General features: G+C 37.2%; 1 protein-coding gene across 1 annotated transcript in view; it reads right to left on the reverse strand.

Annotated features, from left to right (window-relative positions):
• Positions 1 to 362: 362 nt before the first annotated feature.
• Positions 363 to 14,858, reverse strand: part of ABCD3 (ATP-binding cassette, sub-family D (ALD), member 3) — a gene marked incomplete at its 5' end in the record, with an annotated part of 16,734 nt that continues 2,238 nt past the window's right edge. Inside the window, 21 exons of the mRNA XM_010016695.1 lie at positions 363 to 1,063; positions 1,953 to 2,009; positions 3,325 to 3,429; positions 3,825 to 3,944; positions 4,153 to 4,242; positions 4,346 to 4,411; positions 4,506 to 4,583; positions 5,010 to 5,073; positions 6,071 to 6,143; positions 6,220 to 6,308; positions 6,804 to 6,895; positions 6,973 to 7,070; positions 7,195 to 7,264; positions 7,714 to 7,783; positions 8,124 to 8,266; positions 9,457 to 9,513; positions 10,485 to 10,608; positions 11,249 to 11,346; positions 12,146 to 12,215; positions 12,975 to 13,063; positions 14,675 to 14,773. Of these exons, the coding sequence (XP_010014997.1) occupies positions 986 to 1,063; positions 1,953 to 2,009; positions 3,325 to 3,429; positions 3,825 to 3,944; positions 4,153 to 4,242; positions 4,346 to 4,411; positions 4,506 to 4,583; positions 5,010 to 5,073; positions 6,071 to 6,143; positions 6,220 to 6,308; positions 6,804 to 6,895; positions 6,973 to 7,070; positions 7,195 to 7,264; positions 7,714 to 7,783; positions 8,124 to 8,266; positions 9,457 to 9,513; positions 10,485 to 10,608; positions 11,249 to 11,346; positions 12,146 to 12,215; positions 12,975 to 13,063; positions 14,675 to 14,773 (1,830 nt within the window). The remainder of the gene's footprint in view (positions 1,064 to 1,952; positions 2,010 to 3,324; positions 3,430 to 3,824; positions 3,945 to 4,152; positions 4,243 to 4,345; positions 4,412 to 4,505; positions 4,584 to 5,009; positions 5,074 to 6,070; positions 6,144 to 6,219; positions 6,309 to 6,803; positions 6,896 to 6,972; positions 7,071 to 7,194; positions 7,265 to 7,713; positions 7,784 to 8,123; positions 8,267 to 9,456; positions 9,514 to 10,484; positions 10,609 to 11,248; positions 11,347 to 12,145; positions 12,216 to 12,974; positions 13,064 to 14,674; positions 14,774 to 14,858) is intronic.

Here is a 14,858-nt window from a genome sequence, read left to right on the forward strand (position 1 = left end):
CTGCGTTACAGGACTGAACACACAAAGGACAGACAGGAGTCTGCTATTTCACAGATTAACGTTCTTGAGTCCATGCTAACCCCTTCTGATTTCAAGAGAAGAATGACTGGACCCACATTCTCTTCTCTGTTTCTACTTGTGGGAGCCATTCATTTCTTCAGAGCTGAAAATATGCACGAGATTGACTGATACAAGAAACGTGACTTTTCTTTCCTTTTCTTCCTCAACCTCCTCTCAACTCTTCATTACTCAAGTCTTTCTCTGACACAAAAAGTGCTGCTGGGGTAGGGAATGGATGAAGCTCTTGCTAAATTATGAAGAGAACAGGATTGCTGAGCAGCAGAGAGAATTGCATGGACAAACAGATGTTAAAGAGAATCCAAAACCCAGCAAAGAACAAGTTTAATTTTTTACTAGAAGGAATTACTTTTGTCTTTAAGGTTCAGTCCATCCTTTATCAGCAAGGGCATATTGGCTACATCACAAGGCTTGGTCAAGGAAAAGGCTCTTTCATTGAACTGGGCACAGATCTGAAGATGGGAGAATGTCCTGCACTGTGTGAGATAACTCAGAAATATGCATAGAACAGAGCAAAAATCCAAGACTGCTTTGCAGGAACAAGAGAGGTAGCAACCCTAATTTTAACAGGGCTTTTCACTCAAGGGAAAGAAGGTCTACAAAAGTCAAATCAGCTGATTTCAAATGGTTTGCATCCCAGGATGAATCAGGTTACACTGATTTAAGCCCAATTTAATTTAGGCAGGTTTTTAAACCACAAGAATAAGGACATTCTTAGTACATATCAATAATTAAACCAACATATACACAATTAGCAATATCCTACATAATAGTAAATGCTTAGCAGCTTGTTTTGGGTTATCCTAGTTAATTTGTTTAAAAAACAAGCCGAGTACTCGTATTGTACAATGTCTGCCATACTACACACTTCCTGTAATCAGTCTCTGTAGCAGCTCAGTTCACGACTTTAAGATCCAAATTCAACTGTGTCTTCAGTTATTTTCTTGAACTCGTAGTTTCCTCTGCCATCCATATGCAAGTAAAACTGGAATAGAAGAGCATATGTTATCAATCACTTGAAAATTACCAGGTCTTTAGCTTCTTCCTCCTCACATTTCATTACATTCAACTGCCTCTGGAAAGAAGCTGAACTCTGTTGTTTCTTTCTCTTAGTATCTGTCCTAGGTTCAGCTGTAACACTCATTTTTCTCCTTCTTAGCAGCTGGTGCAGTGCTGTGTTTTGGCTTTAGCCTGAGAACACCACTGATAACACACCAATGTTTTAGTTGTTGCTAAGTGATGCTTTCCCTGATCAAGGACTTTTCAGTCTCATGCTCTGCCAGTGAGGAGGGGCACAGGAAGCCAGGAGGAAGCAGAACCAGGACACCTGACCCAAACTAGCTAAAGGGGTATCATCAGTCTGCTAATGGTCACAGCTAGACTTAACACTGCTATGTTGGGCTTTGTGATAATACATTTAAGTTACATTCACCCCTGTGCATTAATTCAGTATTTTACACAGACACATACAGTCTCTCTGCACAAAAAGTAACAGCAATAGTAAAATCTCAGTTTGGAAGAAAAGAACTCCATGTATTATAGATTAACTTTTAAGCATAGGTATACTAAGTATCTTGAAAGCAAAAATTTCATGCTGTTTAATGGATTCTGGATGAAGGGGTTTTTGAGGCTTAGAAAGAAGGCTTAAGTACCTAATGAGCCTTCCATAGTTTTGAGGTATTTAAGGACTTTTGGTTAGTTTTCATAACTAGAAGAGTAAGAATATTTAAATATGCCACTGGATTATGAAACTAAAACATTTTTAATAACACAGATCATCATCTATAAGGACCTAAAATGAGAACACCTTGAAAGTCAAACAACAAAACACCTACCACCCATGGATACCCTTAGCAAAAGCAAAGGCTACATACATCATGATGTTTCCAGAGTGACTTTCTGTGGGAGACAGTGAAGAGAGTGATGCCAACCTACATGAAGAAAATACACACAATAAAGTAGTTAATTTGTCTCATGTGTTAGGTGTTATGTATTTGTCAGCATCAGCTGAAGACCTTACATTCATCAACACAAACTTCCAGACTCTAATATTATCAGTTTACATATGCAGCCTTTAGATAAGATTTTGCAGTTGAATAAATACGTTTAAAAGCAGGAGGTATTTCTCTTAATTGATTTCACCATTCTTTTGCTCCTAGTTGTTTGGCAAAACATAAACTGGGCAAAGGAGGCAAGGTAGAAGGCAGGTAAACCAACAAACCTGCTGATTAAAAGAAGTCTACTTTAACAGCAAAAACACCCCAAAGCACAAAAGCTATTAATACATTCTAAAGTAACAATTTAAGGGTGAATAATCTTCCTTAGTTTCCTTGCAACTCAGTTGATTATGCATCCCTAACACCAATTAAAAGACAAAATGGCTCTGATGATAAAGCAGGGTAGCATTTTTTCTTCCTGCAAGGACAGCTTAACCAGGAATTCTATTTGCCAGGAACATTTATTAGCCACTTGGCAACAGGAGCTCTAAACCACAAGTGAACATTCAAATTAACAGAATAACAAGTATATGCAAAACAGACTTAGAAAGTTGTCAGGCTATTGATATTAATGTGGTAAAATGAAGAAATGATGTCCGTTCTTCTGCAGAGTCCTCACCAGTGTGAAGTTACTACCACAGGACCCTCCTTAAGTTCCCACTTCAAGTTTCAAGTACATGTTTCAGTGGATGCACAGGTCTGCTCCATTAGCATTCTGAGAATATCGCTGCTGAACAATTAATGTTATTCCAAGTCCATTCTTTCCTAGGCTAAGGGTGTGAAATTGAATTCTACTGATATTTCACATTGTACTACATAGAATCTGAAATGGTGAATTTAAGAGAGAAAGGAAGAAGAATATTCAATATCATCATGTCTTTCTAGAGTGCTTGGCTTTTCATATCTCAAAATAGCTGGAAATGCTAACTTCCACCCTCTCATTTTGTTGTCCTGGCCAAAAGAAGGCTTTTGAACAATGACAAAAAAAAGTATAAAACTTCAGATTATCTGGTCTTCACTTGACATTCTAAGAGTTTATCTGGAAAAGTAAGGTTACTTAGCAGTTAGTAAGAGTTCTCTGATACACAGAGGCCACATGTACATCTAAATTATCCTAAGGCTACAAAATAATTATTGAATTGTTTGCATAAAGGGTCATTGCATGCCCTTCCAAGCTTTTGGGTGCCTTGTATCATTTTAGGTTTCCTCTTAACACAGAGAGATAGAATTTTAGCAACAGAGAGCTTACCTTTCGGCAGTGGCTGTAAATGTAGCCTTCTACATCAACGCTAACAGCACTGGTGCATTCATCCAGAATTGCAAACTGGGGCTTATGATAGAATAACCTTGCCATCTGCAATGCAAACCAAAAAGCTACTGTGGATATAGCACTACAACCAAGGCAGGGTTACAAGTTAAACTAAAACTTAAGTGTCCAAAATTTCACTGTGGCAGTGGTATTTCTTTTAGGTTGGCACCCACTGGTAAACTTCTGTTAATATAACCAAAGTGTAAGGGGTGATAAAAGGTCAATATTTCCTATTAAATTTTTTATACAAATACCATTATTTTTGTTTGGGCAGTTTCTTCCCTCAGTATTCAGGTATTTCGTATTTTAAGGGTTCCTTTTAAGTAAAATACTAATATTTAATAAACAGAAATTGCATACAGTTCAGGTTACATTTTTGACCAGGTCCTGTATTTGTTAAGTGTTTTACACTGTTGAGACACAGAATCATAGACACATACTGCCATCCTCTGCTTCTCTCCCCCGCTGAGTACATCCATCCAATCCTGAACAATATCCCAGCCTCCTTCACGCTCCAAGATGTGACCCAGCTGGACATTATCCAAATATTCCTTCAGCACCTTTTAATGAAACAGAAATGACAAGTAGAGCTTAACTGAACTTGAAGTAATGACTGAAGAAGGTTATAAAGGGTTATACTATTATAATGGTGTACCATCAACCTTGATAAATATTAAATCAAATGCAGTGGTTTTAAAAGCAGTTTTGGTACTTTTAAATCTGAAGCTTTACACATCTTAAGGAAGAGTAAGTGTTAATGATCATTACCTGGTCAGAAATACCTTTCTTTCTCTGATCTTCTAAAGTATCTGGATATATAACTTGATCTCTGAGTGTTCCAAGAGTCATATATGGTCTCTGAGATAGAGTTAGAAATAAAAAGGTAGGTCAAATATTTCTAAACATAGCCAAAGGAGGGAGAAAGAGAAAAACTATCGTCTATTACAATACTTCACCTCACCTGGGGAACATAGAACAACTTTCCTCTTACAGGCTTTGTTAAACGCCCACCAAACAAAGGCCACAACTGCAACAAGAAAAAGGTTTAAACTTGACTAAAAAGAGTCCAATTACAACAGTGCTTTGGAGCCTCTGCTGTTCATTTTTACGAGTTCCCTTACCTCACCAAGAACACGGAAAAGTGAGCTCTTCCCACACCCATTTGGCCCACAGATCAGTACATTTGCACCAGATCGAACCTAAAAATGCAAAGCAAACTCATTAAAAGTATAGTGAGGAAGTACTGGTGAAAGCTTCTGCTAACCCTAAGGCAAGTTGGTATCCTTGTAGGCTTGTACACAGCACTTTCTGACACTACAAGGAGTGATTTCCACTAATCATTTGTTTTTTGTCTTTCCCAGCTAGTCTAGCACCAACTGCAGCTGGGAAAAAAACCCCCACACTTGTAACAATAAAAACATTTTTGGGCAAATAGCTTATTGCCTTTTTATTTCCTCATTTTGAGCTAACATGAGGATTAATTTTGTTCAGATTTAAGCACACCATATAAGCACCCCTCTATCTTTGATTGTACATTTCTTTATAAATCAGATTACCTCTGAAATTACCATCTCCACTTTAAACTTTTAGATGAATATCGTTTTCTATGATATTAAGGAACTTACCTCAAAGTTAAGGTCTTGAATCAAAACATCTCCATTAGGTGTCACCAATGGGACATGATCAAACCTGTGTTGCAACATTAAAATAAAAAGCAATTAACAGCTAAGGAAGTTCTTGAACCACAAGTGGTACCTGAGTGTTTAACAAGTATCTATAGTTTGTTGGTAGTTTTTTGTCTCCATATAATTTGTTTTCTGAATCCCTCTAAGCCTTTAGTCTCCAAAACACCCTGTGGATATAAACCTACATTCAAAGACACTCTTCATTTTAAACCTGGTAGTGGAAGTGTAGCCCATTAATTCTAGGACATACAATGAATGATTCTCTGCTCTCCTTCCCCTTGCTTTTGGTGTGTTTTTTTCCCCCTCAATAAAACAATAAAAGTAACTCTAGCATCTCCTTTCTCCTCTCACTCCCCTCTACTCCACTATCTACTTTCCACATTGTCCAGATTGAGGCTACACCTCCTTTCTCCTCTCACTCCCCTCTACTCCACTATCTACTTTCCACATTGTCCAGATTGAGGCTATTTCATCTCTTAATTGGCTTTACTCCATGTCTTCAGGTAGCATTATTATGTCAATACCATGACCCTCAAACTGCAAAAACCTGAGGAACTGATTGTTACTTAAGTACCTCAGTGAAGGGTCCAAGCATGCAGATATACAAGCTGAATACAGACTGGCCCCTGAATTTTAGCACTAATTTATATCATGGAATAGAATCTGTAACCAACTTATTTCTAAGAAGAAATCTGATGAAGTGTTAACAAAAAGGTCTGGGAAGTCATATTCCAAAGGACAGCTGGAAATATCACTAAAAGGCTAAGTCCAGACAGCACACTATGTCTTCTGCTAACGTGAGAGGACAAGGAGTGACTTACACAACAGAAATGCTGAAAGGCAGTGAGGCAAAATTATTTGTAAATAAACTATAGTACAACAGGAGTTGCACATTGTAATAATGTGTATTAAAACCCCTGTTAATAGGGGCAGAGTGAAAGACTTGCGTCTTTCCAGGCTATGTTAAAAGTACTGGAGCTGTGGAAACTTTGTAAACGTACTTGATAAGGTTATCAGTGTTGATAATTTCTCCAGATCCAGGTATCAAAGGCAAAGCTTGCTTTTTATCTGTATCTTAAAATAAGAAAAAAGTGTTAGAGACTGGAACACTACACAGAGAGGATCATATTGCATATTATGCCATATCTACCTTTTTCCTGTGATACCATGGTACGCTGGTATTTGCCACCATTTAAGTCCTTCAGAACCTGCATTAATTCTGTAATTCGAGCTGTGAAACTAAAAATAAACCACACACAAAAAATTATAAAATTAACTACAACTAATCTTTAGAAATTTCAGAAATTAGCAGAAGCTCTAATGAGTACTCTCAGACTATCAAAATGACAAAATTATTCAACCCAGCACAGAAACAGAATGTTAACATTTTAGAGTTGCACTGAGGTTGTCCAATATTCACAATACTTTCAAGAACCTTTTCCTGTAATAAGCAAGTATTTGGTAACTTTTCTTCTTAGATGTTGTTTCAATTAAACATTCAAACTGTATGCTGCTACTGTTCAGATATGAAATTACTAGTGGACATAATTATCACACCTTCAGATATGTTTTCAGCGTCAAGTATTTTTAATCTCTAGATTTCTAGGGTGCTGCAGTGAACAAACCACAGAAAATCATTTTAATTCTACAGTCAGTTTCTTGAAATGAGATGAAAAAGAGTGACCACATTAACTTTAAGAAAGATAATTTTACACAACTACTTCTGAAGCTTACCCAGCCAATCTTGTCATTTCACGGCCTGCTAGAACTATTCTGCCCAAGGCTTGAGACATTCTCAGTAACATTCTTCCACTTTGGTAGTAATCCTGGAGTAGAAGAAAGTTTTTTATGGAGACTAACAGAATTTAAATCCAGGAAATGGATACAATTCTGTTCTATTTACCTCCAGAAGTTCTGCATGAGTACTGTTCTGGTGACGAGGATCAGCCAGGTTCAGAAACGGGCGACTAACAACCAGGTAACCAACCACAGTGGCAAGGTCTGAAGTTTAAGAGTAAATATTAAGCTACACATAAATTAAAGCAATAAGAAAAAAAGAATTCTCATTTTAAAGTTAAGCATTTTGTTATTTCTAGCAATCCATTAGCACTGGATAAACACTTACATTTGGCAATGATGGTATCAATGAAACCCATCGAGAACCTGAACAGGATGAAATTATGCAAGTGTTCCACCTGGTAAGTTACAGAAGAAACAAAGTCAAGTTAGATCAGTACCTTTTTTATTATCTTTTATTATTTTACAGACACTTGATTCCCAACAGTTATTTTTCCTCAAGTCACAGATACTTCAGTGCACCTGCAATGGTGACAAGCACTTCACAAATGTCCCTGCTTGCAAGGACCTGCACTCCAGATCAACACAACCTACACTTGAAACTGAACAGTGAAAGAATAGTTTTTGTAGTGAAAATGGTGAAAAGGAGGTAAGTGGCAAGAAAAAGACCATTTTATCAGAAACCTGTGTTCTGCTTACAGCCTACTCATTTTTAAATCTAACAACTGTAGCAGCATAAACATCAAGCCACTATAATTCAATTTATACTAAAATATGTCAAGAATCACCATTATAAAATTAATTGAAGTTTTGCTTAAGATGTTTTAAAAGATAAAAGAAGTCTTACCAGTTTACGGAAGGTTTTGTGAATAGTCTGTTTTTCTCTCAAGTTTCCATTATAAAAAGCAATTTCTTCACTAAAAAAAAAAAAGAACAAGTTTTTGACATCAATCTTTGAAGGAATCAGCCATAAAACACAGGAATATAGCTCTTTCAATTACTTTAGAAAGTAAGAGTCTTTACATTTTCACAACAGGAGAACATAAGCTTTTTATACCCCAGTTACAGTTTGTCTTTTGAATTAAGAATATAATGAACATACAAGTTAGTTAAAAATAATCTGCATAAAGATGCAAACACTTTGCTCAGAACTGATAGCATCAGACTTCCCAAACATATATGTTAACATACAGCTTCTCCATCTATACCACAGTATGTCTTTGTCACTCATATCTTGCTATCCAAGTAAATCTATACCTGTTTGTAATAAGCCGTGAGTTGACGTATCTGTACTCCCCTTCGTACTTCTGCTCTACAATAGTCATCTTGCCAATTGGTCGTCTTAAACGGGTAAGGAAGAACCCCGAAATAATCAAGTAAGCCATCATGCTAGCTGGACCCTGTGAACATTAAACCAGAAGAAAAGCTTACTATCTAGATGGCCCCAAATTGTAACATCTATATACAAAACGCCCCGAAAGCACTAATCCCTGGAGTTTCACTTCCTACGTGTCTGTTACCACTTCAGTTACCCGCACAATTCCCACCATGTTCCTTTCTTCCATGCTGTAGATACTGTTTTACTAATTTTACCAATTCTCTGTCCCTAGATGCCCTTCCCATCCCAGCCTTCTACTCAAGTTCTGTGCCACCTGTGTGTCCTACTGTTGTAACTTATTTCATTTAGAATTTCCTTGTCCTTTCTCATTTCCTCTCCTTCATTTCTACTGACTTCATTTTCTCTGTATTTGCTACATTGTCGTAGCAGTCAATATTTCAGTCCCATTCCCTTCTTTGATCCATACATCTCCCAACACATTTCCTGCTTCTCTCAAGCAATCCTTGCGGGGAACTCTTATTCTTCTGGATCCTAAGATTCAATAGACCAGGGCTCTCAAACAGCACGCTTACATAGTACTGAAGTATGGCACAGTATAAAACCAAAGGCATAAACTGATTTTGGCATAAACTGCCTGTGATAACTAAACACTACAGAGAGCAATGCTAAGACAGAGACTAGACTACCTAGGTTCAGCTAAGCCTTACTGTAGTCTGTTCCAACAAAATCATGTGTCCCAAAGGCACTTCTTGTCAAACCCTGAACATTTCTGATAATACATTGTTTTACTAAGCTCAGGAATTATTTATGAAATTGTTCAGTTTATCGTGGAGGGAATATAATGGTCATACACCTGAATGCAAGGAATGATTCCTTTGTAGGGGCTGCAAAGAAACAGAAAACTTATTTTGCCCCTTAAATGGAAGCCATGCAAGATATAAGCAGCCAGAAGGGTACTCTACTAAATAGGATTCCCAAGTAACTGCCAGAAGAAAATAAAGAATTTTCTTGTTTCTTCCAACTGTTGATTGAATTCCTGCAAATGCTGTTTTTATTTTGCTTGCCTCAAGATGAGAGCACTAAGGGATATAAAACATGAAGTATAAATGCATAGTTTCAGTATATCCCTTCAAATAATGGCTGAATCTGCAATTAACATGCAGAGTTTTCCTCAGACTCTAAACAGGTACAAGGGCTATAACTGAAGAAAAGAACATTTTCTGATAATGCTAAAAAACCCACTCAATTTACCTGAGCTCCTATTGCACTTGTTAGCTTGAAGATATACAAAACTATATCCAAGAAGGGCTGTAAGAGAAGCACAGGAAAAAAGGCATTAGAACACCAACATAAAAAACAGCCCAGAAACCATCAAGCACCCCAGTAACAGTCACAGCTCTGCATTAAAAGCACAATACTGGTTAACTTATACAAACTAAATCTATTAAAACAAAAGGAATCTCAGCTACATGACATTTTCCTGAAAAAAATCACTCAGGAATTGAACATAAATGCATCATATCTTCAGATAAAGTACATAAAAGAGTACTTCATTATTTGAGGTCTGTAATAACACCCTGCCCATGAAGCAAAGTTGGACTAGACCCTATGGTTACTTAACTGAAGTAATTGTGAGGAATACAGAGCAGAAGGATAATGTCATGTAGTTTCCTATGTACCTAATACAAGCAACACCCCAATTTGCAAGCATCCTGTTGCATACAGTTTCTCTCTCAAAGCTGAAACAGCTGAACTATAGGTTTTGCATGCAGAATTTCTGAATGCATGAACTTGTATTTTGCTTTATGCTTCTGCTTGAATGAACAGCATAACATCAAAAAAGCCAAACCTAGTTTAAAAATTTTAACAGTATTTTACTTCATTACCTAAACCCTCTAAAATTTACACTACAGAGTGAAAAGTTTATTTAACCATACCTCCCTATCCAAAAGAATATTCCTACCTAACTAAAAGCTAGCCATTGATCTTCTTCTGAAGCCTAACTAGCTGAGAAAGTGTACTCATCATTGTTCAACTGCAAAAGAATGTGCCAAATTCTTTAAAAGAAGATTTAATACCAATTGGAACAACCCACAACCATGCTTTAGCAGAGGTCATGGCAAGCACAGAGAGTATGAAATGATACAATATCATGAACAGGTATTTTAGCACCATACTTCAAGCAATACACATATAAATGCAAGTAATTGTTTTGAGCTCTGACATCACTTCCTAAACATCCACAGCTATTCCCCAAAGTTCTAGCTGGATAAACTTACCTTGCTCAGGTTTGAATACAGGTCTACTACACTGTTACAGAACTTTTCCACATCCTGTGTAAGGAGTTGATCTGGATTAGCTATTCTGTTGTCCAGATTTCCCATTTTGTAGTATGTATAAGCTCTGAGATAAAACAAGGCAGAAAAAAAATCATTTCCTGGGATCTGAAATAACCAGAACCCCTGCTTCATGCGACCAAGATGGAAAGTAGTGCAAACATTAAATGGCTGCATGGAGTCAACATAACTTGTGTTTCTGCCTGACCAGATCCACATTAAATCCCATAGAACTGTTTAGGCTCCAGTTAGGCTTACTTGAAGCTCAGGCTGCTCTACGCACGGCTGCTGTACTTAAGAGTTAGAAAACCCTCATGAACTCTGCATCAGCACACCTGACTGCCAAAATCCAGTGCAGGACATAAAGAGCTACTCAGTTTCATGCATACAATTCAATCTGCAGGATTATTACCATTATATGAAAGCAACTTAAGTACTTCAGAAGCTGACCCAGTAGTAGAAGCAGCAGTGTTTCCCCACCACCTCAACTGAGACAACTCTGCCATCTTTCTGTCTGTGCCATCTATAACCTGGGTAAGCCACTCATCCTTAACTGCAAGTTAATTGCAACCAAAAACCTTTTCTAAACAGTATACCTGTTCTATCAAGCACCTTGCTACCTTCTTACTATGTACTTAAAATTATCTGGTTTGATTTTAATCAATTTAGTTTTTAAAACTTTTAGACATTAACAAGGTGTTACTTACTTAAGATATTCCTCATAGAGGTATCTGGTAAGTCTTACTCGGAAGCAAAGCTTCAATTCATTTAGACCATACTTCAGGAAGTTATTTACTAAAGAGATCTAAAAATAAGAGACAGTATTTCAATATTTACCTAACAGAATTGATTTAAACCAGTTTGCAGCACAAATAGTGTAGACCTTTTAGAACAGGTGAATTTTCCCCTTGAAGTCACTAATACTATTAACACATTGAAGACCAACCATGTAGCATGTGCAAGACCACTGATTAGGTTCCTGTCTACATTTGGAAAACTAAAGTATATCTTGAGCTCTTCTGGTAAGTTCTAGAAAAAAGCCATCATTTGACAACCACCACTTTATCAACTTGCTTTTAAATCTATTGTAAAGCAGGTACAATATCTATTAGGCAGTAACAAGTATGTCTGGTGCATGTCAGAGATGTTGACAAGCTGAAGAGAAGTTAAAGGGCGAGGAAAAAACATATCAGATCTTGGAAAAAGCTGTAAGAAATATAAAAAATAAAGACTAGAAAGAAAACTTCCTCTTCAATGGTGTCAAAAGAATCCCAAACCTACAATGCTGAAACATCATCTAATCCATAAGATATTATGCAGGCCTACAGGTGGCATGTCAAGCTCTCAGTCAAAGTTACTATCAACAAAAATAACTTAAAACCCTAAATATATGTCAGAAAAATAGTTGCAATCAATAAGGAAACATGCTGATGAAGTCCCCTCCACTGAGGCAAAAAAACTTAAATGCATCTTAATACAGACCTGCACATAAAATAGCTAATTTCTATGGGTATTAAGCCATTTATTTGAGATCTTTACCTCAAATTCTTAATTTGTATTTAAAGTATGTTCTGCTTAAAGGCTGGCACAAGAAAAGCACTTACAGCAGGCATTGCAGCGATGAAGTTGAACAAGTACTTCTTGAAATCTTTTCTGCTGCGCCCAATGATAGCACTGAAAACAACCATCAACTAAGAGTAAGACACAGGAGAAACAACAAAGTATAAACTATAGCATGTCTTAAGTGGATAAACTCCCAGTGGACCACACAGAGGAAACAAGAAAATCATCGTGGAAATCTGTAGTATCAGCTCTAGGATTAAATATGACAGACTTCTGCAAGTGGTAAGTGACAGACTAAGCAACTATCCTCTCCTGCAGTAACTGCCTGCATTAAAGGCTCAGAAATTCATGGTCACAGAATACCAGTTCCTTTCCTTCTTTGCTTTCATAGATTCTCACCGGAGAAACAAAGCAGTCCTTCAATTCTACAAAGCACTGAAAGTCTTTCCTGAAATATCATTTTGAATTCACACTTCAAGACAGATTCTGACTTGCTTCAGTCAGCAACAAGACAAATAAGAATAATCAGAGGTCTAGAAAATACTTTCTAAAACAGTAAGACTGAAAACATTGTGTTTATCAATCTAAAGTGCAAACAGCTCAGTAGGAAGAAGCAGCAGTCCTCATATCCAAGTAACAAGTCTGAGTCTATGACATAGAACCACTGTGCCACTATCCTGAAGTGCCTTCTTGGCCATTCATATAAAGATTTAGAGTCTTCAGTGTACAAAACGTGACCAAAGGAACTAAAAATCATTTACGAAAATTTTGGTTAAAAAAATAATAAAATTTCATCCAACAGCAGAAAAACAGTTGACTAAATATATTTCTTTTTCTTTAAAAGAAGAAAACCACCAAGTTTATAGATACCTTTCAATGACTGTTCCATTTTGAATCATCCAAATATCACAATAGGTGCGGACCACCAGCATCACAGCAATAAGCAGCAAATAACCTGTCTAGTACAAAAAAAAAAAAACCACCAGAAGTGTAACACTTAAACAAGGGATAAAATTCACCACTTTTCCCTACTAAGTGGTCTAACCATATCTCGCAGAAAAGTATTACCTTGCTGCTCCCAGCTAATGCAGTATTTGCTTACTTTGCAGGAAATGCACTACTATACACTATATTTGATAAAATACTCATTACATTTTTATGGAGAAGGTTTGTCTTTTAAAAAGCTGTATTTGGTTGATACATGCATTGGTCACATCCTCTAAGTACTGCAGGGATAAAGAAGTTACTGCTATTCTGAGATACCTTTCTGCCATAAGCATAGGATCATACAGATTGCAAGGGACCCCTGAATGTCACCCTACTTCAACTCCCCACTCAAAAAGGCCCACAGGTAACCAGTTACCACTCAGATCTTGTACCATTGATCAAAACCCTTGATGCCCACAGTCCAACCCGTTTTCCATCCACCTCATTCTCTGCTCACCCAGCCAATTTGGTTTGGCTATCAGGGCAGTAGGGGAGACCTTAGTCTCAAAGCCTTGCTGAAATCAAAAATCAAAGTATCCAGCATTCTCTGTTCTTTCCTTATGCACATATGGCCACACATCTCATCACTGGAAGTAATCAGGTTAGTAAGGCATGACCCATAAATCCAGGCTGGCTCTTTGCAGTCACCTTGTTGTCCTTCACGTGGCCAGAGTTAGCTTCCAGGAGAATTTGATCACAGCATGACCAAGAACACTTTGAAGCTGACCAGCCTGTAGCTTCCAATACTCTTTTTTTTTTTTTTTTTTTTTTTTGAAGATGGAAGTGATGCTTGTTTTTTGGGAGGGATTATCAGTAATCTCTTCTGGAGGCCATGACCTTTTGACAGTGATGGAGGCCAGCTCTGTCAGCACTCTCAGAAGCATTAGAGGCATTGCCATCTATGCTTCTATCTTATGCATGCTTCCTGTTTGTGGACAAGCTGTCAAAGATCCCTTTTCATCCAGGCTAGCTGGCTGCCATGCTTGCTCTCCATTGTGTACATTGGAATTAATTGCTTTTGTGCCTGATGTACGTTGAAGTTCTAGTATGTTACAGTTTGTCACTTAAGTTCTGAGCTCAACTAATACTTCTTTGAAAAAAGCATTCTAGAAAGCATGAGAAAGATGCCAAAGCATTTCCCCTTGCTAATACCTAGTCTGCATAGCTTTCCTGAAATGATGCTGATAGATTTTTGGACAAATTCACTTTCTAATAAGGGCTGGCCTAGATATAAGTTAAAAAAGTCAAAATCTGGATGAACAGCATGCTATTTAAAGATAGGAAGCATTTGCACAGAGAAGTGTACTGCCTTGCATGGAACCAAGCAAAGCTCAGATGTCCTTTTAAAAGATATGCAGACAGCAGTTACTAGCTCACAGTAAATGGCTTAACTTGTATGGAAAACAGAATGCAACTTAGTGGTGATCTAACAACTGAGCAGGTAGATTTTTATATTAATATGTTGCTGTTTAAAAATAGTATCACTTAGTCTTATTCAAGCAATGTATATCCTTTTGTTTAGATTCTGATCTAGTTACAGAATAAAATGCCCATTTGTGTTTGTTACTGCAGGCAAAGCTTACCTCTTTACAAAGAGTTCGAGGGACCATTATTTTCAGGATTCGACATATTCTTGCAATAAACACTCTGTCCACCACTGCTCGCTCCTTCTTTCCCTCTTTCTGCTGCACACCAAACAAGCAAAACAAGAAAAGTGAGATTCTTCTGTAAGGCATTATTTACATGTGATTGTGATATTTTCCCTAC

The sequence above is a fragment of the Nestor notabilis genome, unplaced genomic scaffold, assembly GCF_000696875.1.
Source record: "Nestor notabilis isolate BGI_N333 unplaced genomic scaffold, ASM69687v1 scaffold1956, whole genome shotgun sequence".
In the NCBI taxonomy this organism is placed as follows: Eukaryota; Metazoa; Chordata; class Aves; order Psittaciformes; family Psittacidae; genus Nestor; species Nestor notabilis.